Source organism: Sphaerodactylus townsendi, linkage group LG07 (genome assembly GCF_021028975.2).
Source record: "Sphaerodactylus townsendi isolate TG3544 linkage group LG07, MPM_Stown_v2.3, whole genome shotgun sequence".
Classification (NCBI taxonomy): domain Eukaryota; kingdom Metazoa; phylum Chordata; class Lepidosauria; order Squamata; family Sphaerodactylidae; genus Sphaerodactylus; species Sphaerodactylus townsendi.
The window spans coordinates 98,950,015-98,967,776 of NC_059431.1; the positions used below are offsets into that span (position 1 = coordinate 98,950,015).

General features: G+C 41.1%; 1 protein-coding gene across 1 annotated transcript in view; it reads left to right on the plus strand.

Moving 5' to 3' along the window:
• Positions 1-17,762, plus strand: part of TEX15 (testis expressed 15, meiosis and synapsis associated) — a 40,014-nt gene that overhangs the window by 17,245 nt on the left and 5,007 nt on the right. Inside the window, exons 5-8 of the mRNA XM_048504411.1 lie at positions 546-692; positions 2,272-2,425; positions 7,401-11,569; positions 15,703-15,764. Coding sequence (XP_048360368.1) covers positions 546-692; positions 2,272-2,425; positions 7,401-11,569; positions 15,703-15,764 — 4,532 coding nt within the window. The remainder of the gene's footprint in view (positions 1-545; positions 693-2,271; positions 2,426-7,400; positions 11,570-15,702; positions 15,765-17,762) is intronic.

A 17,762-nucleotide genomic window follows, 5' to 3' on the forward strand; every position in this document is an offset into this window, starting at 1 on the left:
GAAAATTAACTAACTCCACAAGTGTAAAAATGCACTGGGAGGGCAAATTTTCAAAAGAACTGTACTCAAACTTATTCCAATGCTTGTGGATAAATGGCTGAAAAAATCAGGAATAAGTCTAGAGTGTTGAAAAGATCTGTGTGTGGATTAAGTCACCCACTTCTCATGAAATCAGTCTCTGTATAAAATGTCAGTTCTATAACTGTGAATAGTGAGGGGCTGAAGTTAACTGGTAGAAACCACTTTGTTTTCTGTGGTTAGCTAATGGGGAAGGATGTTCATCCAGGGCAGGGGTAGGGAACCTGCGGCTCTCCAGATGTTCAGGAACTACAGTTCCCATCAGCCCCTGTCAGCATGGCCAACTGGCCATGCTGGCTGGGGCTGATGGGAATTGTAGTTCCTGAACATCTGGAGAGTCGCAGGTTCCCTACCCCTGATCCAGGGACTTGATTTTAATTCTGTAAATTACTTATTGGAGTTCCTTGCTGAGTTTTTGATGTAGAGTCTTATAATGACTCTGCTTTCTTTTGCTTCAAATGGATTAGGTTCTCTTGGGGAAAGTGAAAAAAATTAACCCTCCAAAGGGCAAAAAGAAAGTTCCTTTGGATCCAACTCCAAACTATGATTGTCATGTATCCAGAATTCATACTTCACTCAAGGATTCAATAGAGGACCAGGCCATTGGTTCTTTGGTAAGTTACCTTTTATTGCTACTGCTTTTTTAAAAAGATCTAGTACAATGTCATACATTTTATTTTCCTTGTCACTTATACTATTAAAACCAGTGGTTTTTTTTAAATTATTGTTTAATTGTGATGGATTTTGAAAACTAGAATTAATCTGAATTTGGCCTACCAGAAATGTTTGGTAGGCTTTGATGACACTGATGCAGAGGAAGCAGCCACCAAATGTCTCATTGTTCAGAACGCTGAGTCTGTTGGTGCTTAGCCAGTTTGGTCACAGCAGAGTACTAGCTCCTGTGAATTTTGTGTTAATAGATGGCAATGATTTTAGCTACGGTAGTTGTTTTTTTCACAGCATCAGTGTGGTATAGTGGTTAGAGTCAGTGGTGGAATTCAACAGGTTCACACCACTTTTGCAGAACCGGTTGTTTAAATGGTGCTTGTAAACAACCAGCTGTTAAATTATTTGAATCCCACCACCGGAACCGGTTGTTACATTATTTGAATCCCACCATTATTTGAATCCCACCATTATTTGAATCCCACCAATCTCTAGATCCAGTGCTGGACTAGGATCTAGAGAACCAGGTTTGAATTACTACCGTGCCATGGAAGCTCACCGAGTGATGTTGGTCCAGTCATGTTCTCTATAACCCAGTCCCCCTCATAGAGTTGTGAGGATAAAGTGAAGGAGAGGACAACAATCTAAGCTGCTTTGACTCCCCTTTGGGGAGAAAAGTGGGGAATAAATAAAGTGAGCTACATCTTGGGTTGCAGCAGACTATATGCAAAAGGAAGAACATAAGCCACAATATCACAAAACAGGGCACAAGCTTTTCTAGTTCTCCAGAACTCTTCCTTGCATCGTAACTTACAATATAAAAAAGAGGTGCAAAGCAAGGTCTGCCTCTCACTATCTCCCCAACCAAAAGAGAAACAGACCCTACCATTTTGGGTAATGCTTCCCCTGACAAAATTCCTTAATGGGGAACTTTTGGGCCAGTAAAACCACCAGTTCTAGCTTTAGTTTGTTGAAATCAATGTTCAAATCTTACTATGTCCAGCTACAACAAACATGGGACTTGCACATTGAGGGAGGGGTTGAAAGAAGGAATTTAAGATCCTATGAGTTAAAAACCCAACAGGACTGAGATGTACATCTGTCCTGAATGCTTTACTAAAGTGGTCAGGAAGAAAAGACAAGCGAAACAGAAATGATGCTGGTGGGGAAGACTGATATTGAGGTTGACTTACTAATGTCATAGGGGGGGCCAGATGACCCTTTCTGAGTTAGTTTATTGTTGTTAACTATTATCATTATCCATTTATTTAAGCATTCTGTACCTCAGTTTTTAAAATTCAAGGCTGCTTACAATCAAATATGAAAATCACTGTTTAACAACTGAAAACTCAACCTAACATACTAAAAACTTGAAGGTAATAACAAATGGAATGTGATTATATACAATTTTATGAATGAAAGGATACAGTAGTGGATGTCTTCAAACTCAGTTTTGCCTAAATATGGGAAGTGTTTATTTAGTAGATCATGCCACTCATATCCCTTACATATATTTCATATTTACAGGTATATTTTTATGAATACAGTGAACTTTCAAAACCTGTGGATAAGCCTAGGCAGTGTCTTCCGCATGCAGTAGTAAAAGTAAGCTGTATTAATCAGAGAGTGAAAGCCGATTACCCTGTAGTTTCTTTGAAGAGTAGACCTAAAAAGTTCTCTGGTAAGCTACCTTTATTAATGGGCATTTCTTGCTCTGATATGTTAGAATGCTGCCTAGACTGTAAGATACATTAACAGAACCCCAGTCCTGAACATTTTATATGTCGGTCAAAGAAAACACACAAATTGTTCCTGCAATTGCTGCTTAATGTTGTTAATGATATTGTTCTCTTGTGGTCCAAACTGCACATGACAGCATTCAGCCTGTGTTTGTGCTTGTAAATGTTAGTCTGCCCCTATTTACACATAACATGGTGAATGGAACAAAGCAAAAGGGGCAGCTTAGTTGCTAGCAGGAACTGGGAGCCTACATTGCTGCTTAATTTCCTGGTGGCAACTCTTGCATAAAAGGACCCAATTTGAGTTTGAACTGTGGCATGTAGAGGGGAGCTTCCAGGCTGTTTTGGGGAGCTGTTCCATCCCAACGCTGCAGTCCCCACCAAGATAGGATGTCTGGTATACTTTTATATTGGTATACTGTGAGAGCAGCAGTGGCCCACCAGGTGCCTTTGGGAGCTCACATGCAGGATGTGAAAGCAATGGCCTTCTGCTGCTGCTGCTCCTGAGCACCTGGTCTGCTAAGGCATTAGCAATCTGAGATCAAGGAGGATCAAGATTGGTAGCCATAGATTGACTTCTCCTCCATAAATCTGTCCAAGCCCTTTTTAAAGCTATCCAGGTTAGTGGCCATCACCACCTCCTGTGGCAGCATATTCAGCACCCAATCACGGGTTGTGAAGAGTGTTTTGCGTGGAATGCACTGTTGCTCAATGTATGCCCCTGGTTCTGGTATTGTGAGAAAGAGAAAAATTTCTCTCTGTCTACATTTTCTATCCCATGCATAATTTTATAGATGTCAATCATATCCCCTCAGGCGTCTCTCTCAAGCTAAAGAGTCCCCAAGCGGCTGCGGCCTCTCCTCATAAAGGAGATTTCTCCAATCCTTCAATCAGCTCGTTGCCCTTCTCTGCACTTTTTTTCTATCTCTTAGATATCCTTTTTTGAGATGTGGCGACCAGAACTGAACCTGGTATCAGTGGGTAACCACTTTATATAAGGGGCATGACAATCTTTGCAGTTTTATTCTCGAATTCCTTTCCTAAAATTATCCCCAGCATAGAGTTTGCCTTTTTTCGCTGCCATGCATTGAGTTGGTAGAACTATCAACTAAAGGCCCAAATCCCTTTCCTGGTCTGTGACTGATGGCACTGACCCCTGTAAGCGATAATGTGAAGTTTGGTTTTCGGTAAAAATACTTTACATTTAAGCTACATTGAACTACATTGCCATTTCTTGGCCCTCACCTAATTTATCAGGTCGGCTTGGAATCGCCATGATCGCTTGTGGTTCTTTCCACCTACATAATTTGGTATCATCTGCAAGCTTAGCCACCACACTACCCACCCTACTTCCAGGTCATTTATGAATAAGTTAAGAAACACTGGATGCCCCAAAAGCGGATCCTTGGGGGGACACCACTCCCTACATCTCTCCCATTGTAGAACTTCCATTTACACCCTCTTTGTTTCCTGTTCTCAACCGGACAATCCATGGAGGGCTTTACTCTTATTCCTTCATTGCTGAGTTTTCTCAACAGTCTCTGGTGAGGAACTTTGTCAAAAGCCTTTGAAATCCAATGAACCAATGTCCGCCAGGACCACCTTATCACATGTCTGTTTACACCCTCAAGAACTCTAGTAAGTTTGTGGAACAGGACTTTTGCCTCTGCAAAACCATGCTGACTCTTCCTCAGCAGGTCTTGCTTTTCTACATGTTTAATGTTTATCTTTAATGATAGATTCTACTAATTTACCAGGAACAGATGTCAAACTGACGTACCGCCATTTCAGATTTTCGGCCCTTTCTTAAAGGTGGTGTGACATTAGCCCATCTTCAGTCTTCAGGGATGGAGCCTGATTTCAGGGATGGTGCATATTAATGTAGAGAACATCAGCAATTTCATGCTTGAGCTCTTTAAGAACTCTTGGATGAATGCAATCTGGGCCAGGGGATTTGGTAGCATTTAGTTTATCAATGGCTGCCAGAACTTCTTCCTTGTCTACCACTAGCTTCTCTAGTTCCGCCAGTTCACCTCCTAAACTTGGTTCGAGGTGCCAGGAATTTTCCCTCCCTCACCTCCTCTTGGGTGAAGACAGATGCAAAAGAAATTCATTCAGCTTCTCTGCAATCTCCCTGTCTCACCTTTTAGCACACCTTTTGTTCCTTCATCGTCCTAGCGGACCTACCCGCTTCCCTAGCTGGCTTCCTGCTTGGTAGCCTTGAAGAACTGCTGTTTGTTTGCTAGTCTTGATGTTGGCAGCCATCGTTCCTCATAATCCTTTTGCACTCCCTTACCGGCTAACTGGCTTCTCTTTTGCCACCATTTGTGTTCTCTCTGGTATTCTTCATCAGTTAAGTTGGACTTCCATTTTCTAAAGACATCTTTTTCCTAATAATTACCTCAACACTCCTTGTTAACCATGGTGGCTTTCTTTGGACTGGGCTGCCTTTTCCACAACCTCTTGGAACACATTCAGCTGAGCTTTTAAGACTGTGTTTTTAAATAACCTCCAAGCACCTTGGACATTTTTGACTCTCTTGATTTTCCCTTTCAGCTTCCTGCGCACTATCCCCCTCATCTTTGAGAAATTTCCCTTTCTGAGAGCAAAATGTAACTACATTAGTAGTTGTCACTTGTTCGCATGCAGAGATAGAGCAGAGCAGGTGTACTCTAATCTGGAGGAACCGAGTTTGATTCTCCGCTCTGCCGCTTGAGCTGTGGAGGCTTATCTGGGGAATTCAGATTAGCCTGTGCACTCCCACATACGCCAGCTGGGTGACATTGAGCTAGTCACAGCTTTTCAGAGCTCTCTCAGCCCCACCTACCTCACAGGGTGTTTGTTGTGAGGGAAGAAGGAAAAGGAGTTTGTAAGCCTCTTTGAGTCTCCTACAGGAGAGAAAGGGGGGATAAATCCAAACTCTTCTTCTTCTTATGCAAGAGTTGCCACCAGGGACTCAGTATAGTGTGGCAGTAGTCCCCACTGGTAGCTTGTGTAAAGTTGTAACAGGTAGTTTGGCCCTCAGATGTTCTTAGGACTGGATAAAGTATTGATGGAAGATAATCTTCTGGCTTGCCATTTTACTTTGTTTAGTGCATTCAACATTTGTGTAATAATGGAAGCTGCACATACCACTACCATCCCCAGAACTAGAGGCAGGAGGCTACTGTGGTGGCCTGCTGAAGCCACGAGATAAAGGGGGTTGAGGCTTGGGTTCTCCTCAGCAGTCATGATTCTCTGAAGGCAGCTGGGCATCAGGGAAAGAAGTAATGTGAAAAGAAGCCCGTGTCAGTTTGTGAGTTGTACTGAGGGAACTTTTCCTCCATTTTTCCTGGGGCAAATTTTGATGGTTTGTGAAAATTAGTTTTCACAGTTCTTGTCCAGTGCCTTGTGTGTCCCATAAGGTTTCTGCCTCTTTAAGAATAGCATAAAAGGTGTGAAATTGCCTAGGTGTGAAATTTTTCATCATCATGTTGTGATGATAGAAGAAGCTGCAGCTGCTGAAATTTCTTCTCTGCAACACCTTAAAAATACAATTTTTCAGCTTACAAGAACCATTTATTTTGCCATTTCCTTCGTGGACACATTTGCAGCCCCTTAGTCCCTAGGTTTCTTATGGCAGCTGTCCCCAGGCCTATGTCTCTACTAGGAATTGTTTCCTCAAATACCTGCTTTTATTCTTCTGCTTGTCTTTCCTTCCTTCTGCCACTGCCCTGCCCAGTACTACTTTTACTATCTCCCTCGGTACACAATTTTTCCATCCTTAAGGTTTGTGTACTTCTGTGTTTATTTTCCTCTTCATTAAGTTGCCCATCTCTGCTACCTATTTCTCAGCATTCTTCCTACTCCACTTGGCCCCCTTCCTTCAGCTGCGCTGCTCTTAAATCTGCAGCTTCTCTACTTTTTCTTCCCATTTAATCTCCCCACTGTACAAATTAAGCCAATTCTGTCACTAGGGCTCATTATGAATTACCACCTTACCTCGGGCTGTTTGTTTTGGAGTGGGGTTTCCCTGGGTCTGTTGGGGTGGTTGCCTTCCGAGTAAGCAGTAGATCACTGCCCCCGCTGCTGACCTTGAGGGCTCCCTCCAGGGTGCTTGAGTTGCCTCTTTTTGGCTACGGCCAGCGCTTTGGGGCAGTCTTCAACTGGGGAAAGCAGAGGCCAGCACAGAGGAAGGACTCTGGGCGACCAGGAGCTGCTGTTGCTCCGGCTGGAGGTGCCAGTGCTGGCCGCAAGATGTTGTCATTGTAAATGTGCTCGTGCATGCGTGTGTGTTTAATGATCAATGCCTCATTCTTTCTTTGCTTCATTTGTATGCTATTTTGGTGAATTGATAGAACACTGGCATTTTTTTTTTTAAAAAAAAAAGCCTGTTTGGTCACTTTCCAACGGGTGGAACTCCGTCTGGGGAGGCGAGAAAAAAGCCATCAAGAGTGTAAGGCAGCACAATCTTTTCCACTTTCCTCTGGAGCAGGCAGGGAAATTCAAGCTTTCCCTGCTCTTTGGAAAAGTGGGGCTTTTGAGATCTGCGCCCTGACTGCAGGGGTAGCTAAAAACTGTGTCAACTTGAAAACAGCCCTGAAGGAAAGGTATGCTCACCTTGGGGCAGATTACAAGTGCATAATAGGCCTAGGATTGACCTTCCGTTTTCATCACTGTGAAGCTGCTTGTAAACATTCAGTTGAGCATGCTCAGTATTTTTAACAATTATTTATTGAAATGTTACTTCTATTAATACAGACACATCCCCAAGTTTAATTTGTTCAATAATGGCAATGTTCATGAACATTGATTGTGACATATTATAAGAGAATTACCAGTGCTGGTTTGTTTTACCTTAGAACATTTCAATATAGAGTGGTCATAAGGTTGTAACTTAGTCAAGTTTTGTCCTCACTTGTGTTCTTGTATTCGCAGGAAGGGGCCGAGGCCTTCTTCTGGAAAACTGTACAATAGTCACAAGGATAGGTAATAGCAAGCTTATCTATGAGCATTTCCATGCGCCCAAAAACCTTGCAGTAAGTGAGAATCTGTCTGTAGAAGTTTCTGAAAGTGCATCCAACTGGAATGGCTTTGTAGCTGAAACTCAGGATAGTAAAATGAAACACAAATTACCTGGGCGATGGGATTTAGCACAAGTAGAAGCAGATGCACAGAATGTTCAATGTACATCTGATGTAGCTCGCAACAGAGATGGTAGAAGTAAGAATCCAAATGACACTTCGGTTCATTATAGCACTATCGTAACTTCTAAATATATTAAAGACCCCAGGTTAAAAAAAACGGAAATAAACCTGGAGGAGAAAAATGGAGAGCCAATCTCTCATGGGATTGTGCAGCTTGATAATGAACTAGAATACAAAACAGAAATGAAGATGTCAGCCACTTCCAGCATACCATGGCATGACCTCGAGGAACTTTTTTTGCTTGCCAACTCCTGTAATACCATTAGTGAAGAACCATATACGTCAGAAACACCACAGAAAGACTTGGTTTCAAGACAGCATAGATCACCTATAAGTAGCAATAATAAGTATTTGGTGAACAATGAACACACCATAGTTAATGTAAATCAACTTAATAGAGAAATTCTAGATTCTCAGAACACTGATAGAGAGGTAGCACACAGTGGAAGATTGACCATGAATGAAATCCCTGAAAAGACTCCTGGGCAAATACCTCTTTTGTCTGAAAGAACAAGCATCTCCACAGATGAAAAGGAAGAAAATACATCTAAAAAAAATGAGGAATGCATGGATAATGTAAAAGATTGGATAAACACTTCTCATATTTTGGATTTGGAAAACTCACCTTCTGATTTCAACTTGAATTTTCAAGTCAAGTGTTCATTAACAGAACCACAGTTGATGAAAACAGAACGGAGCAAAAAGGAATTGGGTGACCTACCTAATCCAGCATTGCTTACTACCTGCACTGGCCTGACAACAGAAGATACTGCCTTTATGTTAGCCAGCTCTACTCCTGCGCCTTTGAAGTATGTGAAGGATACAGAGATTAAACGTCCTCTGTCTGAGAACACAATAAACAATAGTTTATCTGGTAACAACAGCATGCCAGAAATATTTGAACAGGAATTGGCAGTGGAGTTCAGGAACGTTAATAACCCAGATGTAGAAGTTAATAGTGAGACTGATTTTTTTTCTGAGGAGTACAGGCAATATTCCTCAGTACCTCAGATGCTGTGTAGTGATTTTGAAGTGTCTAGTGAGGACACTGACTCTGAATATCAGTATTTACAACAGCGTATGGATTGGGAGGGTCGGTTCATGAAATCTCGTCCAGATACAGAGATTTCAGGAAGTACTTTTCTGAAAGAAAACAAAAATTACTGTTCCTGTGAGGAAAAAACAGAACTGGGGGGAAAAGCCTCAAAAATGTTGGACATAGATGTTAGGCCTGACTTACAAATTTCAGTAGCTAACACATTACACCCCTGTCATAGTTCTCGCAAAGTGAAAACAAAAAAGAGGAAATTTGTAACTAAATGTTCAGGACAAAAAACAGGTGTTAAGTGGTCACAAAAAAAGAAAAAAGAAAATTATATACGGGGCCAGAAAAATTCTAGACTGTGTCACAGAAAGAAAGCACTGAATACTCAATGTTCATCTGAAATGGCTCTTCTGATATCTGAAGGACAATTTGAAACATTTGAACAATCTGAAAAGCATATTAAGAATGTTTTGCACGCTCTTAACACCAGGTCATTATTGGGCAAAAACAAGCATCTGTTTCGAAACATAAACGGCGCAACGTTTCACTTACAAAAAGCTCAGAGGAGTGTTAAGAAGTCTTTAAAAATCTTGGCCATGACTGGAAAGAAAAAAAGAAAAAATGACTCACCATTAAGAGTGGATACAAGGCAGGAAGTTATTGCCACAGCTGTGATTTTACCTTGCGCCTATGATAATGTCTTGCCAAACAAAACCTATCAAAAGGAGAGCGGCCTTTCTATTGAACATTCTAACAACTGCGAAAACATCGCTAGTGGCACCAAACGTCAAGTAGCTCTTGATTTTATAATGCAGATGTCAGAGATTTTGCAGAAGGCAGATGAAACATCATGCTTAAATGTGTTAGAAGAACAAGTGATTGTTTGCAAAAACATTCTTCCCTTGTTCATTGGAGCTTTTGAAGAAAAGCAGGGCTGCTCTTTTGAACATGTCTTGGTGACAAGGGAAAATGCAGAAAAAAGTATGCAGGCTACATTAAAACCTTGTGCCATAGAGTCACTTGTTGAGTTACAAATTATAATGGAAACCATTGAATTTCTGGAAAATAAAAGGAAGTACTTAAAAAACAAACAAACTTTCCGTAGCTTGCTTTGGTTTGACAATTCATTGTCTATTGAGTTGTTCGGGGGCCAGTCTGGTTATCAACAACAATCAAATATATATCCTGCTTTTCAGGAGAGTCTAAAATATGAGGCTTTTAATGAGTTGCAAAACCATCACCAAAAATTAGTAGACAAGTTTGAGATCACAAGATTGGAAAACAAATCTTACTATTGCTTACTGAAATTAAGAAGAGAAATTAAGGAAATTAAATCAGCAGTGAAAAGTAATTATCTTTTGTCTGCGTTTTTCCTTTCAGAGCCATATATTTGTGGAGCTAACTATGGAGATACAGTAGAAGATTTAGTAAATGCTAGAAAAAGTATAGTAGATTTAATAAATGTGTGTAGAAGTGAATCAGGCATTCCCTTAGGTACTGAAAAACTGGAGCATCTTGGGATTATGATGGATATTATTTCTACAAAGATAGAATTTATTAGAACCTGTGAAAAGGGGAAAATAAATGCATCATTCATAGGGTTAGAACACATATATTTTAATGCTGCTGTAAGTTGTATTTTGAGAGAAAGATCTGCATTTGCAAATGGAGATTTTAAAAATGGGGAAGGACAAACGCTCAAAATATATGAAGCTGCCCTTTCTAAACTCTATGAAATTTATGAGGATAAAGTGGAGAAATTTGAAAGAAACTTGAATTGTGCTTCTGAAGAACACATTCTGAACAAATCAATAGAAAAACCTTGCAACTGTGAAGAGGTACAGGGAGAGGCAAATTATGATATTAGAAATTATCTAGTGTCATATCCAGAGATTTGTGTTGGAGAAATACTGGATGAAGCTGAGTCTGTAAATCTTGAAAAGTTACGGCAGCACCTATGCAAATACACTGAATATCTGGAAATCCTGAAGAAGTGCTTTCAGATTGTACAGGAAGTGGATGTCGATCACGTGTTGATCACAGAAGAAAATGTGCTGAGTTTCATGGAAAGCAGCAGCCTAAGGCCCGTACGATTAAAACCAGAAGCCGTTGAGGTTTATATGGATCTGGCAATGGTGCACGAGACATTGTGTTTCATTAAAAATGCAATAGCCAGAAAAGAAGATAAGCCAAGATTTCGGAGCTTATTGTGGTGTGATTATTCACTTGTCAATGAACTCCTATATTGCCAACAGAAAATGGCTTCCTTTAGTTGTCAAAAGAATAACCCTTTAGAAATTACAGAGTCTTCCATCTCTATCCTACAGGATGAGTTAAATGTTGTTTATGACTATGCAGAAAGCTTAAACTGTTCTTATGCACGCCAGCTTCTAACAAGAGAGCTTGAAGAACTTTTAGAGACAAGAACATACCTGCAGACATCGGTATCCTCTATTTCCATGTGTATTGACTTGGTTCCATATACTATAGCTCTAAATTTCGGAAGTAATGTTTCTGAACTGGAATACAATTATAGACAGTTCTATTCGCTTTTTGAAAAATTGCTGTTGCCAGACAGGAAGGATTTGGGGAAAATGGCTCATGTTATGAAAATTCTGAAAACGATTGAGCATATGAAATTTATCTGCGCCAAACTACAAAAACCACCTCTTCCCCTGGTCATATGCCAAATGCTTAAAAACTGGAGAAAATCTCGTCTGTTGAAAAAACACGAAGATGTTAAAAGACATGGAAATAACAGCACACACCACAAGAGACCTGCTGGTATAACTTCAGAAAACAGTTCCTGTGACCACAAAGAGAAAAACGATCCTTCTGATAGTAAAAAGAAAAAGGTAAGACAACACATCTTTCCCCCCTAGAATTTTAATAACGAAGCATCCTTTTATTGGATTGATTGTATATTGAATTTCGATCATATTATATTGGATTTAGATTAACAGACCCTGTGGGTTTAATCTGTAGCTCTAATTGAGGGCTTAACTAAGCATTACGAAGGTATTGTGTTCATTGGGGAACAAGTTGTCGACCTTGCAGTGGGAATTTTATATATTTTTCTTCATTTCTGCTTGCGACTAAAGCAGGTAGGGAGAAACATCCTCAGCCTCCCCCACTCTGCTCTTTTCACATTTGCAAACTGCCTGATGGCGTCATGGTTGGTCCCTTTTTTATAATTGCATGTGGGGAGCCAGTAGCAGCTCCACTGAGCAGTTTGGAAATGCAAAAGCAACAGGGGAAGAAAGGCTAAAACTGCTTCCCTCTACCTGCTTTGGTTATGGGTAGGAAAGAGCCTGTATGGATGGAGTGCAGGGGCACAGAAAACTCATATTGCATATCTTCTCTATGTTATAATTGAGTAAGCCAAGCTGGGGTGGCACTGACACCCCCCCAGCCAATCTCCAACAGTTTACTCCCAACCAATTGCTGCGGGCACAGGTGAGGCACAGGATGGCTGCAGCACATACAGCTTGGAGGTGAGGCGCAAAAAGGCTCCAACAACTGAACTGCCTCAAGCATGTTGGGCTACTGAAACTGCCATTGGCTGCCTTCCTTCCCTACTATATTTCTCTCTGTGACAGAGACAAACTTGCCTCATACCCGAAAGGTGCTTTTTCTTTCCTTTCTGCCTTTGCCTGTTACTTTCCCTCAGACCTGATAGGTGGCCACCTTTTTCCTTTCCCTCATGCCCATCCTACCTCTGCCTGTAGCTAACGTGCCTCAAAAGCTGGGGAGACAAACCAAGGGGGCAAGGAGGAGGCATCAGAATGGGGGGAGCCAGCAAAGTGGGAACCAGCAGGATGCCTGTGAAGATGGGGAAGTTCTCCCCATCTCCACAGAAACTCCCACACTGACTTTGCAAAGAGGTACCTATGAAAATGGGGAGAACTCTCTCCATCTTCACAGGCACCTTGCTGACTTCCACTCCACCCCCCCACCCCCCGGTAATGCCAGGATCCTGACTTTGTAAACAGTGCAGGGTGGTACCTATGGAGATGGGGGGAACCCTTCTTCCTCCCTCCCTTTCCACATCTGGGATTCTGGCTAGTCTGTCCCCAACTTCACAGGCACCCTAGTGGCTCACCCCACTTTGCAAAGCTTTGATCCAGCTTTGGAAACTGGGGAGGGGGGATTTGGGAGAACTCCCACCCCCCTTTTATAGGCAACCTCCCACCCCTTTGCAAAGCCAAGATCATGGCTTTGCAAAGAGGGCTTCCTGTGGCCTCCTCCTGCCTTTCCTCCCTGCTTTGCCCTGCTGGTTTCCCTCTCTTTGCAAAGCTGGGATCCAGTTTGTAAACTGAAAGGAGGGTGCCTATGGAGATTGGGAGAACTCTCCCCATCTTCACAGGCACCTTGCTGCCCGCCGAAAAATGGGATCACACCTGGCTCCGAAGGTGACTCTGCAGGGGCCCGGACGAGCAGGATGTCACCCTTGTGAAGATGGGGAGAGTTCTCCCCATCTCCATAGGCAACCCTCCCTGTTTGCAAAGCTGGATCCCAGCTTTGCAAAGAGGTGGGAGGAAAGGCAGGAAGACTTGCCCTCCTCAGAGGGTGCCATTCCCACAAACCGCTTTCTAGAGCCCTTTGTATTTGTTTGTACAATGGGCTTCTAGTCTGATATAAAGTCCTTGTGTTGTTCCCCAATGAATAAGAGGAATTTGTAATGCACAGATGAATATATAGGGTACAGTACACATAACACATCCTCATATTTATCAGGGAATGACAAAAGGATTTTGCATCATATGTACGATGGGAGTTTTGGACTTCCCAGATGCACTTTGGCTCCTTCCTATTTGTGACCACAACATGGAGGGAGAAGTGGCTTGCAACTCCTCCATGCAATTTTTGGCGCTTCAAACTGTTTGTGGAGCTGCTGTTAGTGCTGTTGTGAAACTTATGCATGGCCATGTAAATGATATGGTTTTAACAATGGAGTGATTTGCAGATGCAATAACAGTGGAAACGGGGAGACTAGAGGCTCTTCTTCCTGCATACTGTTCTTTGGCTGTATATAGAATGGAGCTGGTGAGCATCTGTGATACAACTTCCTTGTGCTGTTCTCCAACAATCACTAGGACTTTGTAATGTGTAGATAATCCTAAGCGAGTAATCTGGGAAAGGTATTTTCATTATAATATTAACATTCTATAGAAGCTCTTGTTTGTACACAATTCTGCCATAAAGAACTATTCCCCATGCTATTTGATAAGCCTGCTGTGAGGGGAATCTCAGTACTGAGAGCCACCAGTAACACGTAACAGACGCATGGAGACTTTTCACATGATCAGCATCATGTGATCAGCAACAGTCTGTAACTGTTTACCATTAAAGAGCCGAACTACATCAAAAATTCAGAGCAAATGATCAACAAAGAGCCAATATAAGAATTCTTATTTGCGTAAGTGAAGATATACAGTTTAACACATCTGATAATTGATGTGCTGATAAAAAATCCATGAAGCTTCTATAATCCAAACACTGGTTGCTGCAAGTCTTTTACTAAGAAGTGGCACTCACAGTAAGCCTCACAGTAAGGACCAAACTGCATGTTTCAGTTTTTAAAGAGCTGAGTCAGGGTTCTCAAACTCTTTAAAACCCAAAATGTATAGGTGGCACTTAACAATTTAAATACACACAGGAGCACCCTATGTGATTGTTTTAGTGCATTGTCCTAAATCTCTGCATGATTTGTACTTACTTGGATTCCTAGTTACAATTCATGCCTTCCACTCCCCCCCTTTTTAAATGTATCTCTAAAATCCTTTATTTCTGTAAAAATCTTTGCCTGATCATAGTTAATATAACCTCCCACCTGTCCCTACATCAGGGGTCCCCAAATGTTTTGCACCTGTCAGCACTTTTGGAATTCTAACACAATGGGTAACACCATGAAACAGCTGTGCTAGGAGGCAAAGCTAAACACAAACAGGAAGCCCAAGTGTAGGGGAGAAGGGGAAAGTGGGAGAGGAGTGAGAGAGAATAAAACCAACACTGTGCTGACATCTTCCACTGAAACAATGCCATTAGCAGGCCAGGTGCTCGGGAGCAACAGCAGCAACAGAAGGCCACTGCTTTCACCTCCTGCATGTGAGCTCCCAAAGGCATCTGGTGGGCCACTGTGAGTAGCAGAGTGCTGGACTAGATGGACTCTGGTCTGGTCCAGCAGGCTCTTTCTTATGTTCTTATTTTAATCTGCCCAGCCAATTGGAGCTCTAGTGGCCAGTCAGAGGCCTTGCTGGGCAAGTGCCCCACCTAGCACCACCCATTTTCCTGGACCCCTGGAAAAGTGTCAGCGGCTGCCATGACACCCATGGGCACTATGTTGGGGACCTCTGCCCTACAGTGCATCTTAAAGATTTGAATTTCTTTTTTGGTTCCCTATGAATCCCTATTTGGCTGTATAACTTTAGATTGCAGGTACCTGCTTTAACAGTTAACATGCAGATTTGGATATAGATAGTATGGAAGCATTTGAATTAATATTCAGTTCTAACATTCCAGCACCTAGGGAGAAGTTGAGAAACCTATTCTGAAGCAGCAATCATTTCTCTAATGCACACCATAGTAATATATCCAAAATCTTACATCCTTGCTCTTGCTTTGCCTGAGATGGCATCATCCAGCAGATTAAAAAAGGGTATGCTTGGCTTTATAGAGTATTTGAAATCAAGTCAGTTTCCTTGACCATAAATATGGAACAGATAAATAGTCAGATAGGCAGCCTGTTGCCCACTGTTCAAAGCTTAGTCTTTGTCTTTGTAAATAGCTACTTAAAATGTAATGTAATTATTTCTGTTTCTTACCGTTTCCTCTCTGTAACAGGCCTTGTTTCAGTTCTCATGAAGTGAAAACAGCAATGTATCAAATTTGTTCTTTCAAATGTGAGCACACGTAGAGAGCTGACCAAGGAAGTGCTGTGTATAAAAATCTTATATCAGAATTTAAATTGCAGTTTTTAACCTATTAGGTTGTTGCTTCATTGATGACCACCGAAAAGAGAGAAGAAAAAGAAAGCTGCAAGAATGTGAGGTATCAATACTAAATCCATAAGACAGTAATATCTGGCATGTGTTTCATAACATTCATGTCTTTCGTTCGGCCATCTTGAGTCAAACTCAGTGCTCTAGCAGAAGCATGAAGAGTTCAGAAATCAATGGCATTATGACCATAAACCAACTGCACGGATGTATGTTTTTGGGAACATTTTCTGTAGCTCTCCCTCATTTGCCACAACCCTTGTGCGAAGCACTCACTATAGTTAAATCCTGTGCTGACATTCAATAACTACTTGAAAGGAAGATAATATTTTTTACCTTTTTTGACACAGAGTGGGAGGTCATCTTCAACTTGGGCAGTAGAGCACTCTGCTGAAAGGCATCAAAGTCAGGTACTATAGGGTTGATGTCAGAGGAGATTTTCTCCCTGTGCATGTAGCAAGTGTTGAAGAAAGCATGTGTTGAACTCATTCTTCAGCAGAGAGGAGTGGTAGTGGAAATTATGCTGTGGCTGACTTTGGGACTATAGTTCATGCCCTGGTGAATCGAAAGAAGCAGCAGGAATGATGGAGTCTACTTCACTGCTGCTGAGAGAATATGAACTTTACTTTCCCCTTCCTTTGGTCCTCTACTAATCCTTGCTTCTGGCTCACAGTGTGAATCTGTATCAACTTTTGTTCCTTCCTCTGAGCTTTTGGGCAGGCCTTGGCTTTTTAAAAAGGATAACTGAGCAGCCTTTGCCTAGTCATCTAATGTCTTGTTCCAATTTTTAGAAGTCAGTCTTTTTTGTAGGGTTTGTATGTGTATTAAATTCAGGGTCATCTGCTTTTTTTGTATAACCTTCTGCAGTGGGGGTTGTCTTACAATTAGGGTAAATTTCCTTTTAGGTATTCCTGTAACACATTTTGGTTGTATAAATATGCCAATTAATACAATTGTACAGGCTTTATATTGTAACAGGTGCAGCAAGCTAGGTTTCAGCTTGATGGAAATGTAAACTTTGCATGTATTTCAATTTTCCCACAAATTTATTCCCCCCACCCCCCCAAAAAGAAGATAAAGCTTTTTCCCATAGCTTCAAAATTTCCAGAAATTTTATATCTCTAATTGTTTAGCTCAGTTGTCTCTCCTAAGAGAGAAGATCTTGTTAATTGTAATAAGGATCTGAACACGTTTCCTTTATTTCTATTCACATTTTTTAATCCTGAATGAAAGTCCTGGCATAACCAAAGGATTGGGTCAAATATATGTTCTGTTGCTGAATATGGTGAACTGCCTGTGTGATTGGACGACTACAGATTGGATAGTCTTTCTATAACTTTTAAATTCAATGTTTTCAATGGTCTCAAATTGCACATTCAGGCACAAGTTACCCAGTCATGCGAAATTAAGTTCTGAACTGGCATGATTATGATAAAACCAAAATGTGAAGATTCAGAGAAACATAGAAATCTTTTGCAGAATAAAGTATAGCAAGATTAAACACTTGATATCCACTTTTATTTGAGATTTATTTTATGTTCTCCTTATTTTGAGGCACAGAATTACTGGTTGTATTTTGAAACTTCATGAAGGTTTGTTTGAACTTACATTTCTGCCTAAACCTTATTTGAGAGTGAGTTTTGCTATTTCTTAAGAATTCTGATTTACTGCAGAGATACAGTTTGCTGGTTTAAGAGAAGTCATGATGTCCATTGCGGTTTTTACTGTCTTTTTTTATTTTCATAGCTAGTTATATTTTATTGAAATTCCATATGGGCCTTTTCATATAAATGTACTAATTTTATTATACCAGTGCCTACAACTATAGCTGGAAAAATATTGGAGAGCATGAAGTAATTTCTTCACAAAACTGCATTCTTTAGTAAAATCATTTTCTCAAGTAAACTCAGTAAGTTTCTGGATTCATTTGTTTGCCTCAGATGTTTGTTCTGGGGTGAGCAAATGGATACATTTAATTTTAAGCAAGACTTTTACATTCTTGTTTCTGTTCTCCCATTACATTTGATTTGTGTATTCTTATTTGGCAGAA